The sequence below is a fragment of the Mesoplodon densirostris genome, chromosome 3 (genome assembly GCF_025265405.1).
Source record: "Mesoplodon densirostris isolate mMesDen1 chromosome 3, mMesDen1 primary haplotype, whole genome shotgun sequence".
Taxonomy (NCBI): domain Eukaryota; kingdom Metazoa; phylum Chordata; class Mammalia; order Artiodactyla; family Ziphiidae; genus Mesoplodon; species Mesoplodon densirostris.
This window is the reverse complement of record NC_082663.1, coordinates 150,831,584-150,853,649: the sequence shown is the minus strand read 5'-3', so window position 1 is coordinate 150,853,649 and position 22,066 is coordinate 150,831,584. Positions and strand designations below refer to the sequence as shown.

The 22,066-nt window shown below is 52.8% G+C and overlaps 1 protein-coding gene across 11 annotated transcripts in view; it reads right to left on the bottom strand.

Moving 5' to 3' along the window:
• CELF5 (CUGBP Elav-like family member 5) overlaps nt 1-22,066 on the bottom strand; it is a 48,121-nt gene that overhangs the window by 18,340 nt on the left and 7,715 nt on the right. For all 11 annotated transcript variants that reach the window (XM_060092384.1, XM_060092385.1, XM_060092388.1 and 8 more), the window contains exon 2: nt 10,069-10,151. In XM_060092384.1, the coding sequence (XP_059948367.1) occupies nt 10,069-10,151 (83 nt within the window). The remainder of the gene's footprint in view (nt 1-10,068; nt 10,152-22,066) is intronic.

The following is a 22,066-nucleotide window of genomic DNA, read 5'->3' as shown; positions in this document are numbered from 1 at the left end:
CATCCCCCAAAACACACACCGTCCCTCTTTGGGATGAACTCCTGAAGTCAGGGCTGAGGGGCTCTGGGAACTCCTCCCCAGAAAGACCCAGCATAGGGTTCACAAATGACAACTGAGATGAAACGAGATGAGACCTATGGTTTCCAGACTCCTGTCCTGTCGGCAAGAGTGAGGCAGGCGTGCTGGGCACAGTACCCTGCACGGGAAGTAACCCAAGAGCTCGTGCCAGGAATGTCTGCACTGTCCCCATTTCACGGGAGAAAACAGGCTCGGGAAGAGACATGACTGGCCAGAGTCCCACAGCTCGACTTGCCTGGGACCCTGCGTTCATTCACTCAGCATCTATTTGCCAAGTGTGTGCTCAGCATCTGGCCTGTGTCACCTTTCAGGACCCTCAAAACACTCTGCAAACCCACTTTACAGACGAGGAGACTGAGGTCTGGGGAAGCCAAATCATGAGACATGTGGTGCTTTGGGGCCCCCCCGCCCATTCTCAGTGTTGGCTTGACTCTGAGCCAAGTCATGGGATATGGGGGTGGATCGTGCAAAGGGACCACCTCAGAGACCCCTGTGAGCACAGAAGGGGCTTCAGGAAGGGCCTGTGGGGGGACTCATACCTGGACAAACTCATCCTTTTCCAGGGTGCTCAGATGAGCAGCAGGGCGGCCGCCTGGTCTGGGGCATCCCTCACCCCCCAAGGCCTTCACAAAGAAAGAGATGGCATTGCCTCACATGGCCCAGTCCCTCACTGTCCAAGAGGCGGGAGCTGGACCTGTTGCTTGTTGTTGATGGGGGTGGGGGTGTGAAGAGGGGAGGGGGGATCCCTTCCATCCGCAGGAACCCTGTCCTGGGGTTTGACAGCCAGCAAAGAACCCCTGCGGGAATCAGAGACATCTGCCCAGCATGGATTCCAGGGTCCTGTGGTCCATTCTGGGTTCTATTCTGGGATTCTGTTATTCAATGTAGGATCCTATTCCAGAGTGCTGAGATTTGATTAAACTGCGTCCCCCACGGATGCCGCTGTCATACTCGAGGAGAGAACTGGAAGTGGGAGTGGGTGGGTCACTCGCTGCAGAAAGCAGCATTATGGGGGGTGGGGGCCTGGGCTCTGCCAGGGCACGGAGAGATGCACCGAGCTGGCAAACGACGGGGACCACTCCCCTCCTGGGTCATCAAGAGATAGAAAAACAGAAGTGTCCACTTTATACGTCTCCTCCAACACACACACATGCACACACACGGGGACAGGAGAGATGGTGGCTGTCTGTCTCTAGCGCAGCCCAGCCCCGGCCCCCACTCCCGAGCGGTGCACACGGGCGTGCGCGGAGACGTGAGCCCGCGGGGTGGGCTTTCTCTTGCGGCTGGCCGAGGCTCCATCCTCTGGCGGAGACGCCTGGGAGGGGGCTCGGACACCTGTGCTCAGCTGCTGCTGACAGGCAAGGGGGTCTCCTGCGCAGTAGCCCCCATGCCTCCTCGTGCGATCAGCAAGCAAGCCTCCAGCACTTGTTCTGAAAGGCTGATTCCATTTCTGCGGGTGTTCTCAGGCAGGGAGGCTCACCCCCCAAATCAGCTTCTTCGCTCATCAGAATTGGAAGATACGCATACTCAGGGATCGGAACTCCTGGGTATGCACCTGACCCAAACGTGGCACGTGTCCACCAAAGACAAAACACCGGCAAGGATCTCTATGCCTTAAGAGCAAAACTAGAAACAACCCATATGTCCACCAGCAGAAGAGTGGACGAATAAATGGTGTGTCGCAGCCATGGAATACCACACAGCGACGACAAAGTGCAAAGTGCTGAGGCGTGATATTGAATCTCACGGGCGCGGTACCAGAAGAAAAGCAGGGGTTGGTTACTGTAAAAGTCAGGGCAGCAGCTCCTCCAGCAGAAGAGAGGGGCTTGGGCTTGGGGACACGGGACGGGGTGGTGTCCAGGGTGCCAACTGTGTAGTGGTAACAGGGTGCTTGCTTTGTAATCAGTTGGGTTGCATGCACTTTTCTCTAAGTGTGCAGTATTTTTCAAATTTTAAGAAAAAAAAATTTTAAGCCAGGCTCTACTCCCACAGAATGCTGCCCCAGTCAGGAGGTGGCCCCCAGGGGCCCCTCTGTCTCCAGGGTCCAGCCCCAAGCCACCTCCTTCTTCTTTATCAAACATCAGCCCTCACCTCCAGGGAGGAAGGGGGCCAGCTTGCAGGAAGTGAGCCAGAGAAGCCAGAGGTTCAAGGTCTGTGAAACTGGGTGGGTGGAGCTGCAGTCCTCACTCTGCTGGGTGACCTCAAACAAATCCCTTCCGCTCTCTCACCACAGTCTCCCCACCTGTCAAATGGGGTGAGCAGCAGCCCTGGTGCCCCCCTGACATGGCAGATGGATGAGGTGCCCTGGCAGTGCTGGGAAACAGTGATAATCCTGGGGAAACTGAGGCCCAAGAAGAGAAGGGCATTGCTTGAGACTTCTCACCCGTCCCCAACTGTCAGCAGGTGTCAAAGAGAGACCGAGAACTCTCTAACCTAGATGTATGATGACACTGCACCATGCTCCTGGTTCTAGAACATTCTATGCTGCTATGTCTAATATGGTAGCTGACTCCCAGCCTAGAACATTCTAGGTCTGCACTGTCTAACGTGGTAGCTGACCCCAAGTCTAGAACATTCTAGCCTGTACAGTCTAACATGGTAGCTGACCCCCAGCCTAGAACATTCCAGGTCTGCACTGTCTAATATGGTGGCTGAGCCCTGGTCTGGAACATTCTGGGTCTGGGCTGTCCAAAACAGTAGTTGATCCCTAATCTAGAACATTCTAGATTTGCACTGTCCAGTACGGTAGCCCTTAGCCACGTGTAGACATTGGAAGTTTAAATTTACATCTGTTAAAATTAAATAACATTAAAACTTCAGTTCCTGTGTCACTCTTGCCCCTTTTCAAGGGCTCCATAGCCACACGGAGCTAGTGGCCACCCTACTGGACAGCACAGAGAGAACACTTCCACCTTCAAGTTCTATTGGACAGCAATGGTCTATAATGGGGATTGGCAAACTACAGCGCTATTCGGGCCCCCAATCTGTTGTTGTCAATAAAGTTTTACTGGCATACAGCCACGCCCATTTGTTCACTTGTCATCTGTTACTGTTTTACACTTTGAGTAGATGTGACAGAGGCTGTATGGCTGGCAAAGCCATACATTTCTGCTTTACAGAAAAAGCTGGCTGACCCTTGGCCTGGAACATTTTAGAACTATGCCATTCACTACAGCAGCCGACAGCCACATGTGGCTACTGAACACTTGAAATGTGGCTTGCGTGACCAAGAAACGGAACTGTGTTTAGTTAAAATTAATATAGGACTTCCCTGGTGGTGCAGTGGTTAAGAATCTGCCTGCCAATGCAGGGGACATGGGTTCCATCCCTGGTCCGGGAAGATCCCACATGCCTCAGAGCAACTAAACCCATGTGCCAGAACTACAGAGCGTGCGCTCTAGAGCCCGTGAGCCACAACTACTGAAGCCCACACACCTAGAGCCCGTGCTCCGCAACAAGAGAAGCCACCGCAATGAGAAGCCCGCGCACCGCAACGAAGAGTAGCCCCCGCTCGCCGCAACTAGAGAAAGCTGGCACTCAGCAACGAAGACCCAACGCGGCCAAAAATAAATTTATTTATTTATTTATTTATTTATTTTATTTTTTTGTGGTACGCAGGCCTCTCACTGTTGTGGCCTCTCCCATTGCGGAGCACAGGCTCCGGACGCGCAGGCCCAGCGACCATGGCTCACGGGCCCAGCCGCTCCGCGGCATATGGGATCTTCCCGGACCGGGGCACGAACCCGCGTCTCCTGCATCGGCAGGCAGACTCTCAACCACTGCGCCACCAGGGAAGCCCAATAAATTTATTTTTAAAAAAATTAATATAAAGGTAAACCTAAGTCTAAAAACTGATACTAGCCGACTTCATTCTTGGAAAACCTTTAAGTATGTTTAGGACAATTTGGGCAAGTGAATCTACTTTTTCAACTGTCAATTTTATAAAATGCAAATCCAGATTGAGCATCTCTGATAACCACTGAGTGTCCCACTTGAGATGGACCAGAAGTGTGCAATCCACACACCAGATTTTGGAACGCTTAGGATGAAAAAAAGGAATGTGAACTATCTTGTTAGTAAGTTTTACGTGGGCTCTACTGACTGCCTCTTGATAGGATTTTGGAGATAGTGGGTTAAAATAAAAGATAGCATTAAAATTCATTTCAACTGTTTCTTTTTACTCTTTAAATGATGCTCCTAGAAAAATCTAAATGCTATACATGGCTTGCATTCTATTTCTATTAGCACCGTTCTAGAACATTAACCAGATCCTTATTCTCCAAAACAGGGTTTCTCAGCCTCAGCACTGTTGATTTGGGGCTGGATAATTCTCCATCGTGGTGGGCCGTCCTGTGCACTGTAGGGTTTGGAGCAGCATCCCTGGCCTCTACTCACAAGATGCCAGCAGCATCTTCCGGTGATGACAACCACAAAGGTCCCCAGACATTGCCCAGTGGCCCTGGGGGCAGTAAACTCGTCCGTCAGGATCTCACATGTCCTTGCACTCAGCAGGCCAGGCATGTTCCTGCTTCCAAGTCTTGGTACACCCCGTGCTCACACCACCCCCATCTGCCACAATCCTCCCCATTGCTCAAGACTCAGCTCAAATGCATCCCCCTCCAAGAAGCCACCCTGTTTGCCCTCCGCGAGGTCATCAATGCAGGTCACCTGGTTCTCCCTTGAGATGCTGCCCACAGTGACCCTTATATCTGGCTCTTCATTTTGTGGTCACCCCTTGTAGTGAGTTGAATGGTTGTCCTCCCTAAAAATATGTCCAAGTCCTAACCCCTGGAATCTGTGAATGGGAACCTATTGGAAAAGGCATCTTTAGAGATGTAATTAAGTGATAGATCTGGACACGAGGTCATCCTAGATTTAGGTGAGCCCTAAATCCAACGACTGGTGTCCTCATAAGAGAAAGGCAGAGGGGCTTCCCTGGTGGCACAGTGGTTAAGAATCCGTCTGCCAATGCAGGGGACATGGGTTCAAGCCCTGGTCCAGGAAGATCCCACATGCCGCGGAGCAACTAAGCCCATGCGCCACAACTACTGAGCCTGCGCTCTAGAGCCTGCGAGCCACAACTACAGAGCCTGCGCTCTAGAGCCCATGAGCCACAACTACTGAGCCCGCGAGCCACAACTACTGAAGCCCGCATGCCTAGAGCCCGTGCTCTGCAACAGGAGAAGCCACTGCACTGAGAAGCCCACGCACCGCAACGAAGAGTAGCCCTTGCTTGCCACAACTAGAGAAAGCCCGCACGCAGCAACGAAGACCCAACACAGCCAAAAATAAATAAATTTATTAAAAAAAAAAAAGAGAGAGAGAGAAAGGCACAGACTTCCATGATGGTGCAGTGGTTAAGAATCTGCCTGCCAATGCAGGGAACACAGGTTCAATCCCTGGTCCGGGAAGATCCCACATGCCAAGGAGCAACTAAGCCCGTGTGCCAGAACTACTGAGCCTGCGCTCTAGAGCCCACGAGCCACAACTACTGAGCCCGCAAGCCACAACTACTGAAGCCCGCGTGCCTAGAGCCCATGCTCTGCAACAAGAGAAGCCACCACAATGAGAAGCTCACACACCACAATGAAGTGTAGCCCCTGCTCACCGCAACTAGAGAAAGCCTGCACACAGGACCAAGAACGAACGCAGCCAAAAATAATAAAAATAAAATTAATTAATTAAAAAAAAAAGACTCCTCACTCCCAATGCAGGGGGCCCAGCTCCGATCCCTGGTCAGGGAACTAGATCCCACATGCATGCCACAACTAAGAGTTTGCATGCCACAACTAAGGAGCCAGCGAGCCGCAACTAAGACCCAGACCAACCAAATGAATAAATAAATAAATAAATATTTTTTAAAAAGAGAGAGAGAGAGAGAAAGGCAGAGGGAGGTGGGAGAGCTGAAGACACAGAGAAGAAGGCCACGTGATGACAGAGGCAGGGATTGGAGGGATGGGTCTACAAGCCAAGGATTGCCAGCGACCACCAGAAGCTGGGAGACAGCCTGGGATAGAATCTCCCTGAGAGCCTGCAGAGGGAGGGCGGCCCTGCTGACAACTGGATCTTGGACTCTGGCTCCTGGAACTGGGAGACTGTAAGTTTCTGTTGCTTTAAGACACCCAGTTTGTGGTGCCTTGTTAGAGTGGCCCTAGGAGACATCTACACCCCCGGATTTACTCCCATCCTGAAAGTCAGGGTCTGCCCTCAAGGGACCCCCAATCTAGGGGGAGACATAGGCAGACGCAGACACCCCTGGCCCCGAGGGGTCAGGGATGAGCAGAGGGAGGAGATAACAGGGGTTGCCTTGAAAGCAGCGTAGAGATTCTCCAGGTAGGAAGGCAGTTTCCCACACGTTCTCCGCACAACCTAGAGGTTGGTGTTCTTCCCGGGTCCTTAGTATACGGGGAGTGAGGAATTTCTAGGGGCTGCCGGAGACCAAAATATAAGAGCTTAACATCTCCAAAAATGGAATCTACTTTGTACCCACATTTTTTTTTTCTTTGCGGTACGCGGGCCTCTCACTGTTGTGGCCTCTCCCGCTGCGGAGCACAGGCTCCGGATGCGCAGGCTCAGCGGCCAAGGCTCACGGGCCCAGCCGCTCTGCGGCATGTGGGATCTTCCCGGACCGGGGCACAAACCCATGTCCCCCTGCATCGGCAGGCGGACTCTCAACCACTGCACCACCAGGGAAGCCCTGTACCCACATTTTTTAACAACCCTCTCTCCAGCCTGGTCAGATGGACCTGGCGATGCCCAGTTTGGAGGCAAGGATGACTGAGCCTCTGAAGGAAAGACACTGTCAAGGTCACACAGGTTGGGAGGGGTGGAGCTGGGATGTGAACCCACAGGAGCACAGATGTGGGGGGAGGGGTGACACATGGAGGAGAGGCTCTGGAGAGCAGGATGTGGGGATGGCAGGGCTGGAGGGGGGATGGGGGAGGGAGGAGGAGAAACTTGTTCAAAGGGGATGCTGTGGCCAGTTTGAGCTCTGCTGGGTCTGGGGTGCCTGGGAGAGTCACCAGGGGGTGGTTTCTGCACACAGAGCTGGCGAGAGAAGTGCAGCATAGGTGCTCAATGAAAGTTTGCTGGTGGCTGGATAGATGGATGAAAGAACTGGATCCATGGGCTGGGAGAGTGAACAGAGAGAGGAGGACAGAGAGCCCTGAGCCTGACACAGAGAAGGAACCCCTGGCAACTGGCATCTTTACATCCTGAAGAGGCCTTGGACCAGAGACCAGACTGGAAAGAGGGGCGGGGCATACAGGGAGGGATGGCTCCTTGACTCCTGGCTCTTCCACCGTCTGCCAGAACCCAGCTTTAGCCCCCAACACAGAGGGAACAGGCCCCTGAGGCCTCAGGCAGCCAAAGTCACTGGCTTTGGATCTCAGTGATCCCATCAGGAAAATGGGCACAGGGGAATGGGGAAGAGGGACTTAGCTGATGGGGGTGGAGGGAAACTGCTAGGAACGATGGCAAATCTCCATGTGGGTATTGATTTCTCTGAACAGAGAGTCAGAGCTTCCAGCCAGGACCTGATGCCACAAAAAAAAAAAAAAAAAAAAAAAAAAAAAAGTCCACTGGATATGGAAGGATTGGGAAACAGCACTGGGGCTGTTGCTAGCGTGGGGTCTGCAGTCAGACCATGAAGGTCATATCCCTGCTCTGCTGCTTGCTGGCTGCCAGAACTTGGACAAATCCACTACCAAACTTTGTCCCTCCAAGGTGTCTCTCCCCAAGGCCCCCTGGCTCCTGGCAAATTGCCAGGATAGAATATGGCAGAAATGAGAGTGTGTCATTCTGAAAGGAAGCCATAAAAGGCGCCGTGGCTTCCTCCTGGCTCACGCTGGCTCTGATCACGTGCCCTGGGGGAAGCCAGCAGCCCTGTTGTGAGGACCCTCCCTCAAGCAGCAGGCACGAGGAAGGTGCCCACGGGGAGAGACGCTGAGGCCTCCAGCCAACAGTCGAGCTCTGGCTGACGACTTCACTGCAACCTCAGGAGAGACCCCAAAGCCAGAACCACGCAGCAAACTCACACCCCAATTCCTGACCCCTGGCAACTGTGCGATAACGAATGCTGATTTTTTTTTTTTTGCGGTACGCGGGCCTCTCACTGTTGTGGCCTCTCCCGTTGCAGAGCACGGCCTCCGGACGCGCAGGCTCAGTGGCCATGGCTCACGGGCTCAGCCGCTCCACGGCATGTGGGATCTTCCCGGACCGGGGCATGAACCCATGTCCCCTGCATCAGCAGGCAGACTCTCAACCACTGCGCCACCAGGGAAGCCCGAATGCTGATTATTTGAAGCCACTAAGTTGAGCAGTAATTTGTGATGCATCAGGAGATAACTAATACAGTCCATAGAACTCCACTGTGCCCCTCAACGCTAACCTGTATGGACGGACCTGCCCTCCAGTTTCCAGTTGGTTTGGGGAGGTATTGGCAGAAGGTCCAAGGGAGGGAGAAGAGTGAATTCCGGATGGTGTTTATTCCACAGGCTCTAAGTCACCTTTGCATGTCCTGTTCCTTCTCCTGGCATGCCCTGCCTTCTCATCTTTCAAGTCTCTTCTCAAATGCCACCTACTCTGTGAATCCCTCCATGACCTTCTCTACAGTTTCACCCCATTATACTCTTCCAATGCTGAAGATCAGAGAGGTTGAGTTACTGGCTCACTGTCACACAGCAAAAACAGGTGGGAGCTAAATGAGGAGCCCACTGATGTGGCCACCAAAGTGTATGCTCTTGCCTTGGCCACTTCACCTTCCAAAGAGGGGCTCTTTGTTCTGCAAGATAAGGTTGAGGCCACCCCCTCCCAAACATTTTGATGCTTGTTCAGAGTTGAGTCAAACCCATGCCACAGCTTCATGTCCCTGGCAGGCGAACCCCAGATTGTCCACTGTCAGCCGTGCTGTGCCCATGCTCCCAGCAGTGATGGCATGATGCCACCAAAGCATCCGCTGAATCCCCTTGAGGCTGAAGGGTCCCTGAGATTTCCAGAGGGAAGGGGCAACCCCCCACCCCCGAACTCATGTGGGGGGTGCCACAGTTCTCACTGGAGACCTGGCTTGGCTGGCTCAGGGGGACCATCCCTCCTTTACCAGGGGCAGGGACCTCCTGCCCACCCAAAGAGGAAAGGGCTGATAAGAGAGACCAGTAGGGACAGAGTCTGGGCCAGCTTTCCCTGGGGAGGAACTATTACATTAAGGGGCCATAGCTTCATTTACTCCATGAGGACAAGGGGAAAGAGAACCCCTTCTTTTTTTTTTTTTTTGCGGTATGCGGGCCTCTCACTGTTATGGCCTCTCCCGTTGCAGAGCACAGGCTCCAGATGTGCAGGCTCAGCGGCCATGGCTCATGGGCCCAGCCGCTCCGCGGCATGTGGGATCCTCCCAGACTGGGGCATGAACCCGTATCCCCTGCATCGGCAGGCGGACTCCCAACCACTGCGCCACCAGGGAAGCCCAATCCCTTCCCTTTTTATGGTGAGAAACAGGTAGGGTCTAGGCTCCTCCCTGAGGCCCACGGGCCCTGCACATCTGCCTCTCTCACCTCCTTGCCCTCCCCTCCTCCCTCTCTCCCCCTTGCTCACTCTGCTCCAGACACACAGGCCTCCACACTGTTCCTCCAACATGCCAGGCCTGGTCCTGCCCCAGGGCCTTTGCACGGGCTGTCCTTCTGCCCTGCCAATATTTCCTCATCCTGCAGGTTTCAGTCCAAGACACTCACATGCAAAGTCAGGTGCCCTTGTGCAGTATGCAGCCTGCACACCACACAACCACCCTGATGTGAAGTATACAGCACGGGATGCAGTAGGCACACAAGAAATGCTCATTCTGGTGATGATTTCTGTCTCCTTGTTCCTTACGCCTCCTTCTGAGTCCAGAAGCATGTGGGCTTCACAGCTGATCCCAGGAAGGGCCTTAGCCTTCCCCAGGCAGAAAGCATCTCCTCCGTGTGTCCCCTCCCTTCCCAGACAGCACCCAGGACTCACCCCGGGCAAGGTCTTCTGTTCGTGCAGGGCAGTCTGAGCTTTGATGGCGGAGTCCCTGGCACAGTAGGTGAGAAAGGCACAGCCTGGAGGGGAGACAAAAATGGGTGTTAGGAGAAAAGGATGCTGTATACCCATGTTCACAGCAGTATTATTCACAATACCCAAGAGGCAGAAACAACCCAAGCGTCCACTGACTGATGAATGGATAAACTAAACGTAGTCCACCTGTACAATGGAATATTAACTCAGCTTTATAAAGGAAGGAAACGGGACTTCTCTGGCGGTCCAGTGGTTAAAACTCTGCGCTCCCACTGCAGGGGCGCAGGTTCGATCCCTGGTTGGGGAAATTGGATCCCACATGCCACACGGCACAGCCAAATAAATAAATTAAAAGGAAGGAAATTCTGACACATGCTACAACATACATGAACCTTGAGGATGTGATGCTCAGTGAAAGAACCACACACAGAAGGATAAATACTGTGTGATCCCACTCACAGGAGGTCCCCAGGGGAGTCACATCCATAGAGACAGGAAGTAGATGGTGGGGGCCAGGGGCGTGGGGAGTTAGTGTTTCATGCGGACAGAATTTCAGTTTGGGGAGATGAGAAAGTTCTGGAGGTGATGGTGGGGATGGTTACACAACAGTGGGAGGGTACTTAATGCCACTGAATTGCACACTTAAAAATGGTTAAAATGGTCAACTTTATGTGTATTTAACCACAATAAAAAATATTTAAGGAAAGAAAAGGAAAAATGATTAAGGTGGTAAATTTAATGTTATGTGTATTTTACTACAATTTAAAAAACAAAAAGAGAAAAGGAGGCTGGAGCCCCCTTTGGGTGGGGCAGTAGGAGTAGCTCAGCTCTCCCCTCCCACACGTACACTTCCCGAAGGGTGAGACAGGGAAAAGCAGAGAGGAGAATCAGCTGTTAATTAAATACGTGGCTGATGCTAAAAAGCGGGGCGAGGTGGGGGAGGGGAGAGGGGGCAGACCTGCTGCCCCAGGGAGGAGGGTGGGGAGGGCACCAGCAGCCCCAAGGAGTCAGGAGAGGCCTCAACACTGGAATGAGGAGCACAGTGACTCTGCCACTAACCAGCTCTGTGGTCTCGGATGGGACGCTGCCCCTGTGTGGGCCTCAGTTTCCCCCATCAGAGAGGATGGTCCGAGGGTGCGGTGGGATGGACCCACCAAGGGGCGGGGAGCAGAGCTACACGGGTGGGGTGTGGCGTCAAAGGGCAGGGCCAATCAGGAGAGGCGAGGGGCGGGGCCAGCCTTAAAGTAGTCCAGAGAGAGGGTGTGATTGGAGGAAGTCCTGAATGGGGGCGGGGGGTGAGAAGCGTGAGAGCCACAGAGACAAGAAAGGTTGAGAGGGCCTCCCTGGTGGCGCAGTGGTTGAGAGTCCGCCTGCCGATGCAGGGGATACGGGTTCGTGCCCCGGTCTGGGAGGATCCCATATGCCGCGGAGCGGCTGGGCCCGTGAGCCATGGCCGCTGGGCCTGCGCGTCCGGAGCCTGCGCGTCCGGAGCCTGTGCTCCGCAACGGGAGAGGCCACAACAGTGAGAGGCCCGCATACCGCAAAAAGAAAAAAAAAAAGAAAGGTTGAGAGACAGACACAGAAGAGGAGCGAGCAGAGGGAGGCGCCCAGAGAAAGGCCAATGAGATCAAAGATATTTTGAAAGATGTTGGCCCGAGGCGGGCTAGAGCATGCAGGCAAGTTCCCTGGGATGGACATAGGGATCCGGGCTCCAGCGCTGGGTTTGCCTAACCCCTATGGACCTCAGTTTCACTGTCTGTGAAATGAGACCATGGCTGGCTGCTCTGATGCTGTCGAGTCCTGTGTCCTCCATGCCCAGCTCCCTCCCCATGGTCTCTCTGCCTCCCCCGAAGAGGACCCCCTGTGCAGAGCCCCCAGGAACAGCTCCGTGGGCACCACTTCCGCCCCGGGCTGGAGCTAATTAAAGCCGCATCCTGCTGGGCTGCACTCACTACGAGGCTGCTCCCACCAGCTGGGCCTGGTGATGGGGAGGGGTCCCCGCCCCAGGCCTGAGAGGTGCCCTGCAGCCCTGGGGAAGGGGCACCAGGCAGAGCTGAGGATAGCTTCTAGCATTTAAAAAACATTTAAATGTGTTGGGAATGTAAAATGGTGCGGCCGCTGTGGAGAACACTTTGGCAGCTCCTAAAAAAAGTTAAACATAGAATTACCATATGATCCAGCAATTCCACTTCTGGGTATATATCCCAAAAGAATTGAAAGCAGGGACTCGAAGAGATATTTGCACACCTGTGTTCACAGAGGCATTATTCACAATAGCCAAAAGGTGGAAACAACCCAAATATCCATCAACAGATAAATGGATAAGCAAAATGTGGTCCATCTGTAAAAGGACCACAAAGGAAAGAAATTCTGACACCTGCTACAACATGGATGAACCCTGAAGACCTGATGCTCAGTGAAATAAGCCAGACACAGAAGGACAAATACAGTATGATTCCACTCATAGGAGGACCCAAAGGAGTCAGATCCATAGCGACAGGAAGTAGATGGTGGGAGCCAGGGGCTGGGGGAGGGGGATGGGGAATCAGTGTTTCATGGGGACAGAGTTTCAGTTTGGGAAGATGAGAAAGTTCTGGAGATGATGGTGGGGATGGTTGCCCAACAATGTGAATATGCTTGATGCCACTGAGCTGTGCACTTAAAAATGGTTAAGTTGGTAAATTTTGTTATGTAATTTTACCAGAATAAAAACTTGTAATTGGGATATATTACAAACATCCCCTCTTTATAAATTGTGTGTGCTTATTCTTTTTTGATTATATTTGATGCCCATGTCTTCTTCCAATACATGCCTCGTCTTTCCACTTTTTTTTTTTTTTTTTTGGTGTTTCTATTTTCTGAATAGAATCTCCCAAGGTCTTCAGGGAAAGGAGAAGCACTATGAAAATCAGCCATAAAGACTGAGAGAAATTAGGCATGATTGGCAAGAAATTGGGCTGCAGGGAGATGTAAAATAGGGGCAAAGCCCTTTCTCCTTGGGTCCTTTCTTGCCTGTGGAGCCCTATATGCAGAAGATGGAGTGTGTTGGCCCTAGGAGGGTCGGTGAGACCCCTGAATAACCTTCCATCAGCCTCTGGGTCTGGAAAGTTTGCGAGAGAAAAAACCAAAACAAACACGCGAACCGCTGTCCCTGGTACTGAAATGTTTCCCTGTTTTCTTGGCCCTATCTCTTCTCGGCCTCTTAACTTCTTTTCTAATTGGTGAAAACGTGTCATGTTCACCAGTTTCTGGATAATAGAGCCTCGAATTTCAGGTTCTATTAGGGTTGAATTGTTTCCCTCCTCCCCCAAGCTCATATGTTGTTCTCCTAACCAACAGGACCTCAGAATGTGAACTTATTTGGAAATAGGGTTATTGCAGATGCAATTAGTTAAGGTGAGGTCATAGTAGAGTAGAGTGGACCCTAATCCAATATGAGACTGGTACCCTTATAAAAGGGGGAAAACTTGAACACAGAGACATGCACACAGGGAGAATGCCATGTGAACATGAAGGCAGAAATCGGGGGGCTGTATGACAAGCCAAAGAACAGTAAGGACTGCCAGCACCACCAGAAGCTGGAAGACCTGCATCAGATTCTCCCTAATGGTCTCAGAAGGAGCCAGCCCCTGGGACTTCCCTGGAGGTCCAGTGGTTAAGATTCCGTGCTCCCAATGCAGGGGGCACGGGTTTGATCCCTGGTTGGGGAACATGCCACATGCCACACAGTGCGGCCAAAAAAAAAAAAAAAAAAAAACGGAAAAAAAAGAAGCCAGCCCTGCCAACACCTTGATCTCAGACTTCTGGCCTGTTGGACTAGGAGAGATTACATTTCTGTTTTTTTAAGCCACCTGGTTTGCAGCACATTATTTCAGCAGCCTTAACAAATGAATACAGTTCCCAACAAACACAGACTTTTAGTGATGATGTTAATAAAGCTCCTTAGTTTCTTTTCTTTTTTTTTTTTTTGTGGTACACGGGCCTCTCACTGTTGTGGCCTCTCCTGTTGCGGAGCACAGACTCCGGACGCGCAGGCTCAGCGGCCATGGCTCACGGGCCCAGCTGCTCCGCGGCATGTGGGATCTTCCCGGACCAGGGCACGAACCCGTGTCCCCTGCATCAGCAGGCGGACTCAACCACTGTGCCACCAGGGAAGCCTTAAGCTCCTTAGCTTTTATTGCTAATAAGCTTATACTCAATACTGACTCATTTAATCCTCACAACAACCCCACAAAGGAGCTGTTGGCATTGTCCTCGTTTTACAGATGAGGGGTTGAGGTAGAGAGAGGGGAAGTGACTTGCCCAAGGTCACACAGTGGAACATCCCAGGCAGTCAGGTGCCTTGAACTGTGTGCTAACCACTGGGAAACACTGCCTGGAGTTTGCATCTTTTCTAAAAATTTCCCCCAGGGCCTATGAGGGAAACAGGCCCCCCAGCCCTATGTGGAGGGTCACAGGCCCCTGCCTTAACTTCCCCTGTAAGGAACCTTAAAATAGTACCACCTTTCTGAGAGAATGTGCTGCTGGGTCAAATGCTGAAGAGGCCGTGGACCCCATTTCAATTGAGGGGGTCTGGTTTGCTGCATCCTAATCCTAGAGAGACCCTCCCAGGGAAATCTCAGCCCAGCCAGTGCCCACAATGGGTGAGCCTCTCAGCAGATTCCAGCCCTGGCTACCCTCACCCTATACACCAGCCTCGTCAATGACAAGAGGGTGGGACCAGGTGTTCAGCAAAACACACTCCAAGCCCCGCGCTGGCCAAGCCCTGGGGTTCTGTAGAGGCGGGGCAGGTCAAGAGGGCAGCCCCACCTCCAAGAACCAATAACCCAGAATGCTCAGTACTTGACAACCCTATGGTTCCCTTCACACCCAACCCCATTTTTCAAAGCCTGGACAAGAGCTGACCTCTCGACACCCCAGGTGGAGTAGGGACTCCTTGGGAAACAAGAGATTTCCTCAATATATGAAAATTGTCTAACAACTAGATCTACCTCATCATGGCTCTCTTTGGAGGGAGGGAGTGCCCTGTCCCTGGAGGCAAGCAAGCAGCAGATCCCCAGAGAGGACACTTCTTTACTGGGAAATCCAGAGGGTCCCTCCTCTTGATGAGACCCTCTGCTCTCTGCTCCAACATCTCAGCTTTTGGAATTTCATGACTTGAAGTTGTAATAATGACAGTAATAGTTGAAGTTCACTGAGTACCAAGCATCTTATAGAGATATCACCCATATGAACCCTTCCAACCCTCAGCCTAGCCCAAGAGAATGGCACTACTGTATCTATTTTTCTCCCCATTTTAAGATGGGGACACGGAGACACCAGACATTGAGCTGTCACACAGCGACGGGTCCCAGAGGTGGAATTTGCACCCTGGAAGTCTAACTCCAGTCCCAGCCCTTCTGCACCACAATATTTCCCCTCTTATAAGATAACAGTAGAAGCAATAACAGCCAATTCACTGAACACTCAGGGTGTTCGCTGTCCTGGGTACCTGGCTCCACGCCCCTCTCTTCTCTGCAGGAATCCTATGAGGGAGGTGTTATGCATTGTATGGAAGAATTGAGGTTCAGAGAGACAAAGTGACTTGCCTATGATTGCACAGCAGGTAAGGGGTGGAGCTGGAATTTGAAGCCAGGGGTATCTGATGTCATGGGCTTCACTCCCATCCACTGCACTTTTGGGGCTTTGGTCCCTGGGGTGTGGAGTGGCAGAGGCCCCCAATTCTGCCATCTTCCGTGAACTCACTCCACACCTTTAATATTTTAAGACAAAGGTGGCCTTAAGAGCATCCATGAAAAAGACCATTGTGGGCCACCTACAATCTAGCCTAGTCACCAGCTGTTTGATGTACAGATAAACTGAACCATTAATACAGGCCTCCCAAATATGGAGACCCAGGCCGACCCCACAGAGCCTACGATGGTAGGGAGAAGAGTGCCCACCTTACAGGTGAGGAGACTGAGGTTCCCAGTGGCCCATGTCACCCACAGATAGGACAGGGCTAGGACTTAAGCCCATACCTGCATGACACATGACACAGGGCTCTTCCCCCAGCCCTGGGGATGCTCCTCTCTGAAGAAGGGGGCAGAGGTGGCCATTGTCCCTCCATGGCAACAGGCCTCTGTTCAACTGGGGTTCTGGGGACAATGCTTTGACTAATGGGTGATGCTAAGGCTCCAGGCTGGGTAGAGGCAGAGATAGACACACCCCTGTGTGTTGTCAGCCTGGGGCAGAGGTGGGGACACAGGGCTAGGGAAGCCCAGAAGATGAGAAGCATCTCTGGGCACTGAATGGTGGTCCTCCCAGAAAAGATCCATCTGCTCCAGGAACCTGGGAACGGGACCTTATTTGCAAAAAGGGTCTTTGCAGATATAAGTAAGGATCTTGACATGAGATCATCCTGGACAACCACGTGGGTCCCAAATCCAATGCCAAGTGTCCTTATACGAGACAGAAGAGGAGACACAGACAGAAGGCAGGGGAATATGGAGGCAGACACTGGACAGATGCAACCACAAGCCAAGGGATGCCTGGAGCCCCCAGAAGCTGGAAGAGGCAGGAGGGACCCTCCCCTGGAGCCTCCAGAGGGAGCACAGCCTTAATCTCAGACTTCTGGCCTCCAGGACTGAGAGAGAATCTGTGATCGTTTGGAACGGCTACCCCAGGAAACTGGTACCGATGGGGACCCAGGAGCAGGAGCAGTTTGGAAGAAAGAGGTGGAACCTGGTTTGGGCCCTGCCGGATCTGAGGGTTTGGGGGTCTTCACGGGAAGGACCCCTGGAGGACTGACTAAAAATCCCCCAAGTGGTACCAGCCATGTGCATGGAGCCAAGCCCTCATGCAGCTGCTCTCCCTGCCATCCCTGGATTCTCACACTATTTTTTTTTTTTTTTGGCGGTACGCGGGCCTCTCACTGTCGTGGCTTCTCCCGCTGCGGAGCACAGGCTCCGGACGCGCAGGCTCCGGACGCGCAGGCTCAGCGGCCATGGCTCACGGGCCCAGCCGCTCCGAGGCATGTGGGATCTTCCCGGACCGGGGCACGAACCCGTGTCCCCTGCATCGGCAGGTGGACTCTCAACCACTGCGCCACCAGGGAAGCCCTCTCACACTATTTTTATCCCCATGTTACAGAGGAGTTAACCCAGGCTCAGAGATGCTGAGCAGCTTTCCTGAGGTCATACAGCAAGCCAGAAACAACCCCTGGTGCTAAACCCAAACTGGGGGTGGGTAAAGGGCTTCTGAGTTCCAGAAAATTCCAGAGCGTTGGGGATGACTTAAGTCGCTGGAGCTTGTTACATTGATCTAATGAACTAAAAAATCTGTTTTAAAAATGAAAAGAAAAACATTTTTTTTTCTTTTTACTATTCATAGTCCTCATGTTCATGCATGAGTCTGGGATTTTTGTCACTTCCCAGGCAGCATGGTAGGTCTGGGGACTGACCCTGATGGACACTGGTTGTGTCCCTGGCTGCACCCTGACTCTGGACACACCCCACGCCTGGCCTCTCAATGACTGCCTTTGTTTTTGTTTCTTTTAATATTTATTTATTTGGCTGTGCTGGGTCTTAGTTGTGGCATGTGGGATCTTTTAGCTGCGGCATGCGGGATCTAGTTCCCTGACCAGGGATCGAACCTGGTCCCCCTGCACTGGGAGCGTGGAGTCTTAACCATTGGACCGCCAGGGAAGTCCCTCGCTGACTACCTTTGAACTTGCCATTTCCTTGGTTCACACACCCTCATTCTCATCTTTGCCTGGCTCATTTCTCCTCAACCTGAAGGTCCCAACTGAGCCACTGCTCCTCAGGGAAGCCTCCCCATCCCCAACTGATGCTGGGTCAGGGGGGTGGAGACAGGTAGTGTCCCAGTCACTTATGTGTTGTCCCAGTCACTTATGTGTTCCCAGTGTCCAGCATTGGGCCCAGCACACAGCACGTGCTCAGTAAGAATTTGGCCACTGTTCCTAGTCTCCATCCTGGTCCAGCCCCACCTGGACCAACTCAGTCCCCTCCCCCCTGGTCCCCAGCTTCGCCCTGGCGCCAACAGTCTGTCCTCCCCAGAGTAGCCACAAGGGGGCGCCTGTGAGTACCTGAGCCAGGCCCTGTCCCTCCTCTGCCCACCACCCTCCAGAGCTCCCACCTCCCTGGGGTAAAAGCCCAAGTCCTCCCCGTGGCCCACAAGGCCCTGAACGACCTCTCCCTTCCCCTCCCTGCCCTCCCCGCTCCTTCTCTCCCCCTCACTCACTCTGCTCCAGACACACGGGCCTCCCGGCTGTTCCTCCAACACACCAGGCCCCGTCCTGCCCCAGGGCCTTTGCACAAGCTGTTCTGGGATGTATTTCCCCCAGATCTCTGCACGGTTCACCCTCTCACTTCCTTCAGGTCTTGGCTCAAATGTCACCCCCTCAGTGAAACCTCCATGGAGCACCCTGTTTAAAACGACAGTCCTGGGACTTCCCTGGTGGCGCAGTGGTTAAGAATCTGCCTGCCAGTGCAGGGGACATGCGTTCGATTCCCTGGTGTGGGAAGATCCCAAATGCCGCAGAGCTACTAAGCCCATACACCACAACTACTGAGCTTATGCTCTAGAGCCTGCGAGCCACAACTACTGAGTCCATGCGCTTAGTACCCGTGCTCCACAACAAGAGAAGCCACCGCAATGAGTAGCCCTGGCTGGACGGAACTAGAGAAAGCCCACGTGCAGCAACGAAGACCCAATGCAACCAAAAAAAAAAAAAAATTCCTCAACCACCCCTCACTCTGTTCTATTTTTTCCCGTGCCTTTGTCACCATCTCAAATGGCACATAATTTTTTTTTTCTGTTTCCCCCACTGAAATGCCACTTCCAAGAGGATGGGGGGAGGTTTGTGTTTTGTTCAGTTTGGGGTCCCCAGAACTTAAATAGTGCCAGGAACAGAGTAGGTGCTCAATAAATACTGACTGACTGAATGACTTTGTTTCCAAACTGACCTGCTAATATCAAGAACAACCTCCTGGAAGGCGGCAACTACACTTGATTCATTTTTCTCCCTACCCGCCCCCCATGCCCAGCATTGGGTCAGTCAATATTTCCTGAGCACCTGTCATGTGCCAGCTGTGCTGCGGAAACAAAAGCAGGAGAGACAGCCTTTTTCATTTCTCTCTGATCACCAACATCTCCTCCCCTCCCCAGCCAGGACTCCAACCATGACCGATTGTGCAAAGTCCTCGTCTCAAACCCCTCTGATCCCCACCCACCGCACACTGGCACCCCAGGCACAAGATCTTTCAATTCAGTGCTAATCTAGGGACTAAAGATGGGGAATTAACCCTGCCCGATGCCCTTCTGCTGTGTGATCTAGGGCCAGCCACTTAACCTCTCTGAGCCTCCACTTTCTCATCCATAAAATAATAATACCGTCCACTAAGGATTATAGGAGACATTCCATTCTGCTGTGGCACCACCTATCCACCACCCCCTGTCCCTGGTCACCCTCTCCACCTCCTCGTCCATCCTCTCATCCTGAAGCCATCTCCCACTTTGCTGAGAATAGTGGGGCTGATGGGGCCCCTCCCTCTGCTTATAAACTCACTGCTTCCTGTCCAAGAGGGCAAGACCTAGGACCCAGGGCTCACACTCCATCGGGCACACCGTCTCTGGGCTGCTGTTGCTCCCTCCTCCTCTGCCCCCACCTTACACACTGCGGCTTCTCAGGGCTCATCTGGACCCCCGACTTCCTGCCTACGGCCATGTTGACTCCTCCCATGGATTTAGTCGCCATGGCTGCACCAGTGATTCCCCCATCCGTGCACTCACACATCCATCCATCCATCCACCTGTCCATCCATCCATCCATTCATCCATTCATTATCCATTCATTTATCCTCTCATTCACCTGTCCCTCCTCATATCCACCCATCCATCCATCCATCCACCTGTCCATCCATCCATCCATCTATCCACCCATCCAACCATCCATCCACCTGTCCATCCTCCATCAACCCACCTATCCCTCCACCCAACCACCTGTCCATCCATTCATCCTTCCATCCAGCCATCCATCCATCCATCCATCCATCCATTCATTATCCATTCATTTATCCTCTCATCCACCTGTCCCTCCTTATATCCACCCATCCACCTGTCCATCCATCCATCCATCCATCCACCCATCCACCTGCCCATCCATTCATCCATCCTTCCATCCATCCATCCATCCATCCATTCATTACCCATTCATTTATCCTCTCAACCACCTGTCCATCCTCATATCCATCCATCCATCCATCCACCCATCCATCCATCCATCCATCCATCCATCCATCCATCCGTTATCCATTTATCATCCATTACTTTATTCATCCATCCATCATTCATTCATTTACCCATTCATCCATCCACACATCAAGTTATCTATCCATACATACATACATCCGTTCATCCACCCATCCACCTGCTGTGTTTCAGGTACTTTTCTAAGCACTCAAGACCTATCAGTGAACACAAAAGGCAGAAATATCCCATCTTAATAGGGCTTCTAGTCTATTGGGAAGAGAGAAAAACCAATAAAATAAAAAGTAAAATCTATGGTACATCAGAAGTTCTCATTTTCACAGAAAAAAAAGTGGGGGAAGCAGGGAAGAGGCATTTGGAGTGCTGGAGAGTGGCTGAGATTATAAATCATGTCTGCAGGATGGCTTCACTGAGAAGGTGAAGTTTGCAGAGGATGAAGGAGGAGGCATGTGATTATTTGGGGGAAGTGTGGTCCAGGCAGAGGGCACAACCCATGCAAAGGCCCTTGGGCAGGACCGGGCCTGGCGTGTTGGAGGAACAGCCAGGAGGCCTGTGTGTCTGGAGCAGAGTGAGCGAGGGGGAGAGAGGGAGGAGGGGAGGGCAGGGAGGGGACTTGGGCTTTTACCCCCAGTGAGGTGGGGGCCCTGGAGGGCTGTGGGCAGAGGAGGGGGTGGGGTCTGGCTCAGGTGCTCACAGGCACCTTCAGCTTGTTGTGGGGGTGAGTATGGGAGACGAGGGACCAGGGTGGAGGAGATGAAGCCAGTCTAGGTGGGCAATGACGGGGTGGAGAGAGTTTGGGGGAAAAGTGAGTGGACGTGGAGAAGGTTAGAAGGCAGAGCCATCAGGAGGGAGGGATGGGGAGCGGAGGTGTGAGTGGGGGAGAGTGAGGGTGACTCCATGGTTCTATCCTGAGCACCCTGAGGGCTTGTCTACATGACACCACACTGACCACCAACCGCTCAGGCCAGAATGTTCGTACGATCCTAGATCGGGGTCCCCCCCTCGGCACTGCTGCCATCGGGGCTGGGTCATCCTCTGTGGGGGCCATCCTGGGTGCTGTAGGGTGTGGAGCAGCCTGGCTGGTCCCCAGCCAAAGCCAGGACCCCCCCTACTCATGACAACCACAGATGTCCCCAGACAATGCCCAGTGTCCCCCAGGGGGCAGGATCGCTCTGGGTGAAACCCACCTCACTGGACCCCTTCCTCCTCATCTCCCCCCACCAAGAGATGACGATTTGACTTTTTAAATCACCACAAATCACCACCCTTAGGACCACTCAGCTGTTCTGACAACTTTCTCACAGCACATTGTGCTCCTCTTGGGCACAGTAGGTCTGGTTCACACAAAGGTGGCACATAATAGGGACAAAAAAAAAAAACAGTTGAGAGAGGGGATGGGTAGGTAGATGAAGAAATGACCTTGCAGCCCTGCCCACCCACTTGGGGTAGCTCTAGATGACACCAAAACCCTTCCAACGTAGACATTGCTATGATGAACATGCTGTGTGTCCTTGGGGAGGTGCCCTCCCCTCTCTGAGCCTGCCTTTCCCCATAAGGTTGCTCGGGAGACCCCTAGTTGTGGTGGGAATGCCTCCTTGGGTCCCTCCTCCTAGCAGAGGGTCAGGGACAAGGACACAATGAGTGCCCTCTCCCCACCACTCAGAAGTGAAGACTCCACCCTTCAAGGCTG